Source organism: Pygoscelis adeliae, unplaced genomic scaffold (assembly GCF_000699105.1).
Source record: "Pygoscelis adeliae isolate BGI_AS28 unplaced genomic scaffold, ASM69910v1 Scaffold407, whole genome shotgun sequence".
Taxonomy (NCBI): domain Eukaryota; kingdom Metazoa; phylum Chordata; class Aves; order Sphenisciformes; family Spheniscidae; genus Pygoscelis; species Pygoscelis adeliae.
The window spans coordinates 1,468,433-1,474,658 of NW_008825251.1; the positions used below are offsets into that span (position 1 = coordinate 1,468,433).

The following is a 6,226-nucleotide window of genomic DNA, read 5'->3' on the forward strand; positions in this document are numbered from 1 at the left end:
CACCTCCTGTCACTTACTTGCAGCGTGGCTCTCGCTACCTTCATCAGATGGCTCTTGTTCATCTCTTGGACAAGAGAGTGAACGACCGCTGCCCCCTCTCTCCCTGCCTCTCAGGATGTTGTAGACCTTTCCTGCGCCACTCTTTAGGCTGCGTCTTTCCCAGCTTACTCAGCCAGTCCCATCTTCCTTCGTGCCCTTTGCTGAACCTCTGCTGGCTCTAGTGTGTTCTTTTGGGGAGGAGCTGCCAGAACTGCAGCCAGGATTTCAAGTCCAGACTAAGCATGATTTAAGCAGCGGCACGATGATGTTCTCTCTATTAGGAAGGGAAGAGAGAACAACCCCAACATTTGATTTCCCTTTTTTTCCTTTGAGAACAACCCCAATGTTTCATTTACTTTTTTTTTTTTTTCTTCCCCTGGACCTCTACGGTGTAGAATTTTCGTGGTGCCATCCTCTAGGAGGCCACTGTCCCCCTCTCGAAGGAGTAATGGTCAGGTCACAGTCTGTCATTCCGTGTTTCAAATCAGGACTAGTTTTCCCCTTGCAGACATACATATTTAGCTGGATCAGCACTTTTGTTTCTCAGATGTCTCTTTTTTTTCCCCCACTGTCTGCTCTCAGACGGGCAATGTTGAACAGCTTTCTATTAGCAGCAAACTTTGTCTTCTCACCCCTTTTTCCAGATCCAGATATTTAGAAATCTAAATATGGATTTGGACACAAATAATTGCCCAAACCATGCAACGTAAATAGAGACAAGTTTGAAAATTACTTTGACTAAAGCTTCAAGGGCAGAAATCTTCAGAACTGAGGAAAATAAGCACCCTGATTCGTAACTGAGTCTTACGTGACTACGGCATCTTTTCCTACTTATTCAGAAGAATGCAATTGGAAAAGTTAAACCAAAAAAAAAGTTGCTCCTTAGAATTATTAACAGAAGGCCAAAAAACGTGTAAGAAATGGCCCTTCACAGCATCTGCCAGCCTCACCAGGACATCCTTTCTTTGCTTCTCAGTGCTCTCGAGTTTCCTTTCCAAAGACGCCACCTCTTGATGTAGAGTCATAGCCTCCTCCTTTAGAGACCCTTCGGAGGCTGCTAGCTGAGACGTCAACTCTTCCACCTCAAGTAAAACATAACAAAGCAGTCAAAGACTACAGCTTGTCGCCGTCAGCCATATCATATACTGCGAGGAAAGGGAAAGAACAACTTTGAATTTCACCCTATCGTGAGAGTACCAGATTCACAATGGATACAGCCAGCTTGTTTAAAAATCTAAGTGGGTCACCATGTTCATCTGAAAAACCACCTTAAAAAACAAGGCTAGCAGTAACAGGCCAGCAGAAATCCACTCTGATGATTGCTGGCAAACAGGCAAAAGGAGCAGCCCATCTGGCCAGGGCAGCAGCTGAGATTCAGCTGACCAGTAAGCCTCCTTCAGACCAGCCGAGCTGGAGACCACAGTATGATGGCAGTCAGAGGGACTACCCCATCAGCCTGCTCTGCAATGGAAAGGCAAGAAGGGGAGAGACCACCCGTCTGATGACCGGAGTACCTACTGCTGTCTCAGTCACCTGTTTTTGTAGAGCATCCCTCTGCTGAAGAAGAACGTTCATTTCCTCTTTGATGGTCTTGATTTCTTCCTTGTGCCTCTTCTCCACTGCCTTGATCTTACTCCGAGTTTGCTGCAGCTCTGCTTGCAGCTTTTCTGTGATGTTCTGTAAACACAAATGGAGAGCAAGTTACTGGGACCTGCCATCAGGTTCGGCTTTTTCCTCTTTCTGTCTCAAAATCACATTCATTCAGCCACTTCTTTCTGCTTTTCTACCCAGCTCTGGTTCCATTGTAACCCACCCCTCCTGTTGCCGATCTCTGGAGCTTACCAGGCTCTGTGCTTTCAGTGCCCGCAGTAGTCCTTGCCTCCTCAGTCCCAGGACTTAGGTTTTATTTCCTTGTTACTGCCCTTCACTCTGTTACCTGGCCCTCAGCCTCTCTCTCAGCTTACGTCCAATTGCCAACTGCCCGTTCTTTCAACCTACCCTACTAGTCAGACTTACCTGCCCATTCTCTTGCTGCTTTTTCAGGTCCTGCCTGAGCTGCTCTAGCTGCTGGCAGGCTTCTGTTAGCTCTCCCTGCGTTTGGAGTAGCGTCTCCAATAAAGCATTCTTCTCACGCTCCTTTTCTAGCAGGGCCTGCACAGAAACAAAGAGAAGACGGGTTTAAACTTCCCAGACAAAATTTGTGTGGCAAGACTCAAGGACTCATGGGCTCACACGTTCTCAAAGCACTGTGCTGCTGGTCTCCTAGGTCAATATCTGCCCACTTGGAGACACAGCTTCCTAAGTGAGATTGGCAGTATAAACATGGTCCAGCCACGGTCCATCTGTGACTGAATCTCCAACAAACTCTTAGTCATCTAACAGGAGAATGTGTGGCATTTCTCAAGTGTCTCGCCTTGCTGGTGAGGGTATCCCTCGTCTTCTGCTGTGTCCTGTTTGGCTTTCAGTAGCGACTTCTGCACCTAGTTAGCGGTAGAGAAAACGCAAGGCTGCCAGAGGGCTGAAGCTAGCAGCTCTTTCAGAAAACTCATGTACTCTAAGTGAGGTTTGGTGAGAATTACTTCGGTTTTAAGGTATTCAGTAGACTTTACCAAAGAAGTACCGACATTACAGGGACACACTGTCATCTCTGAGCGCCGCCCTGTCATTTCAATACTTGTAGACACGGCTGGGGGTACTGCTGTCCCTAGGCAGTCTCCATAAAGAGGACTTCGGGTAGGACACAAGGAGGACTCTCAGTGTATCACAGGGTTGCTTTGGCACAGGACATCTGGGCGCGAAATAGCTTACCGGCAAGTGACTTAAAACACAGCCCGGAAGACACCTCTGTTTTACTGCTCAGAAACATTTCAGAGGAGTCTTTAAAAAGATTTTTCTTTTGTCAACAATCCTGCTGCGCCCCTCCCCGTCCTCCCCAAACAAAAACCCCATCCTCACGGGGATTCAGTCCTACAAACTCAGTTTGGTCTTTAATGGAGTTAAGGCTATAAACACGTATCAGTAAACGTCAAAAGAAGACCGCTAAGAGAACAGTGAAGATACTCTGAGGTAACTCTTAGAAAAGCCAGAATACAATAGCAGCACAGAAATCTAAAATGGAAGGTGACACGTCTGCCTGGCTTCCTACGAGAGGTCTCATTCCTAGTCCCGAAGATAGCCCTGCACGCCTTTCACCTCACCAAATTCAATGTAGAAAACACGTAGGGCATGCCCCACACAGCCCGATATCCAGTCATCTCCCACAGCTCTAGCTTTGCAAAGAACCACACAAATTCTCCTTTCACAGTCTTTACCTCTTGCTTGGCGTTTTCGACTCTGGTTCGTTCCTCTTCTTGTTGAGCGTGCACGGTAGCAACTTTCTGCTTCATATCAAACAGCTTCTTCTCGTGCTCCCTTCCTGCCTCTGCTTTCTCCTTTTCCCATTGCTCCAGCATCTCCTGCAGCTCTGAATGGTGCCCTTCCCGCTCGCTTGCCTGATGAGAGGAGGAAAAGACTTCAAGATGAAGTCCCAGCCAAGCTCCTCAAAAAAATGTGAAGCTTCATCCCTCCCACAACCCCCGACCTGAACAGTGCACAGTGGCGGCTTTGTGCCCTCCATATATCGTGTCCTGTCAAGGAACTTAAAAGGAGGGTCAGCAGGTGGAAGAGAAGGAGATGTTGCCTTCCCCTCTCTGATGGCTGCCTGTTTCCTAGCACCTCTCTCCTCAGGATTTCTATCTATTCTCAGAGTCTCTCTTTTCAAAGCTCACCTCCCTTTTCATCAGCGAAAAGGTGCAGATGGACTGCAGGGTGAGAAAGAGACCAGTACCCTGATGCCCTAGTCACAAGACAGGCCACAAACTGAAGTACCAGGAACAAGGGGCCTGTTCCATAAGCTTCAAGCCCTCTGTCAACCGTGAAAGGACAGAAAGAAAGGAACCAAGCTTCCGTGACTGCAGTTGGCAGCAATGTTAGGAGTCTACTTCATGGTAGACGGGAGTCTGGTAAGATCCCACCCCTTTGCTGCCATGCTTTGGGTGGGGACCACCCAACCTTCTGTTGAACTCGTCTTAGGCCCACACTGCATCTGTGGCTGCATTTACTGTCCCAGCATAGTCCTGTGGGTCTTCACGTGCCTTCAAGTACGAGCCATTGGCTCTGCTGCCTGGCCTAGCAACGTGTGGCCTATGACAGAGGATTGCTGCCATTTCACACGCTTGGGCTAGTCGTCTTCTAAAGTCAGCCCACAAAGCTTGCTTGAAGAATTCAGAAGCATATTGTTTCCTACCAGGTCTTGCAGGAGCTTGTTTATTTCCACTTCATGATCAGTTTCGCAAAGTTTGAGGGTATTGTTATACTGCTGTTCTGTCCGCAAGAGCTGTTGCGCCATGTTTTCCCGTTCCTGCTTCATGAGAGATCTCTCTGCTTCCAGCTCACACTGAAGGCACTTCACTTCCCCTGCAAACACGACAAATGGCAAGATTCAGAGTCTACACAAACAATGGTTCTGACTTCACTGACCTTAAGCCGTTTGAATTTCAGTGTAGGAGGGATCTGCCTCCATCTCCTTCACTCCTCAGAAGCACTGCGGACAGAGAGCTATTTTTTATACCACCTTCCCTAGGTAGGGGGATCACCAGAAGCAAAGCACATGAGGCTCTCACCTTGTATCACCTCCTTGGCCTGCGTGACTGTGTGAAGTTGGATTTCAAGCTGACTCCTGGCGATCTCCAGCTGCGATAAGTGCTGCTGAGCCTCAAACAGGCTGGATTCCAGGGCCTCCTTCACTGACCTGCAAGTTGTGAATACGGAGAGAAATGAGTTTCTTGCTCCTGACGCCCACAGGGAGTTATTCCAGTAAGAAGTCGTTCAAGATCCCTACACCTGAGTACGGAAAATGGGTTGCATGGAAACTTGTATACAGAAAACATATTTCTACCGTTTAAAATAGCAATGCGGGCCCCTCCGAGGGAATGTCCAGGCTTTCTTTATGACCTAGCATAACACAGAAAGCCCAGCCGAATTTGATCTCAACAGCCAAATCTTAAATTGCTGTGACACGCAGGTAGCTGTGCCCACAAAGTCTCTGCCAGCAAGCAAAAGCCCAGCCTCTGCTCACAGCCCTTATCTCATCAGCACTTCCAAGTTGCTCTGCAGGGGGACAGAATAAGAGTATTTCCCCGGCTGACTCGAGACTTTTTAGTGCTGTTCATACTGTAGGTATAGGTAGGTAATTTTCCAGACTCCCTATATTTAAAAGGGACTACAGAAATACATCAGATGAGATGATAGTAAAATCTCATGCTTGTAGCAGCATTTGTAAGAAATCAGAACTAGATTTTTACCTGAACAAGAACTATATGAAGGGAGAGACAGGTATCCTTTAGTTTAAACTGCTGGAAGTTCAAGAGAAACACTTGCTCCCTTTGTTGAAGCGTTGCTAACTAAGTAAGCAGTAGCCCAAATGACTTGTCCCTCTTTAAAAGGGAAGTTGTAGTACTGCAGATGCACATTGTTACATCCACAGACTTCAACCAACTGGTGCGTGTGACACACAGGATTCTGGAACCAGGAGCTGCAGTTACCTCCCTGACCTAACACAGCGTCCTGTGTGCCACGTTCCTACAATACACAGCGCTGCCTCCCGAGTACAGGCATGCAATCAGGATAACATCCCTCAAGGTCAAGGGGCACCTGAGCGGTACAACAATAAAACCCACAACGGAAGGATTTCACTACTTTGATGGACAGTGGAGGCTCTATCTTCAAGAAGGAGAACAAGCGCTATTTCTGATTACGCCCATCTCTGGCAGTCCAAGGTAAATGTGCCCCATTCTAAGGACAAATAGAAGTCAGTCTCTAAAACAGAACAGAAAAGGTAGAGTCCAAAACTGTGACAACAAAAGGCTCTTGAGAACAACATCTGGCAAGAATAGTTGCTGATTTTTTCGTTATCTATTGCCAAAGGTTCCTCATAACTAATTTATCTCTAACAAAATAATTTATCCCTCTTTTTTAGGAAAAAAAAAGGAACTGAACATTTAATCATAGAATCATAGAATCATTAAGGTTGGAAGAGACCTCCAAGATCATCGAGTCCAACCATCAACCCAACAACACCATGCCCACTAAACCATGTCCCTAAGCGCCTCATCTACCCGTTTTTTAAATACTTCCAGGGATGGTGACT

General features: G+C 47.1%; 1 protein-coding gene across 5 annotated transcripts in view; it reads right to left on the bottom strand.

The window, feature by feature from the left end:
• LOC103921388 (centrosome-associated protein CEP250-like) overlaps positions 1-6,226 on the bottom strand; it is an 18,148-nt gene that overhangs the window by 7,733 nt on the left and 4,189 nt on the right. For 4 of the 5 annotated variants that reach the window (XM_009329346.1, XM_009329342.1, XM_009329343.1 and 1 more), the window contains exons 2-7: positions 4,701-4,828; positions 4,325-4,494; positions 3,351-3,530; positions 2,056-2,190; positions 1,573-1,716; positions 990-1,121 (exon numbers count right to left, since the gene is read on the bottom strand). In XM_009329346.1, coding sequence (XP_009327621.1) covers positions 990-1,121; positions 1,573-1,716; positions 2,056-2,190; positions 3,351-3,530; positions 4,325-4,447 — 714 coding nt within the window. In that variant the 5' untranslated portion in view covers positions 4,448-4,494; positions 4,701-4,828. Of the gene's footprint in view, positions 1-989; positions 1,122-1,572; positions 1,717-2,055; positions 2,191-3,350; positions 3,531-4,324; positions 4,622-4,700; positions 4,829-6,226 lie in introns of those variants that run through there. The other variant, XM_009329344.1, reaches the window with a different exon arrangement.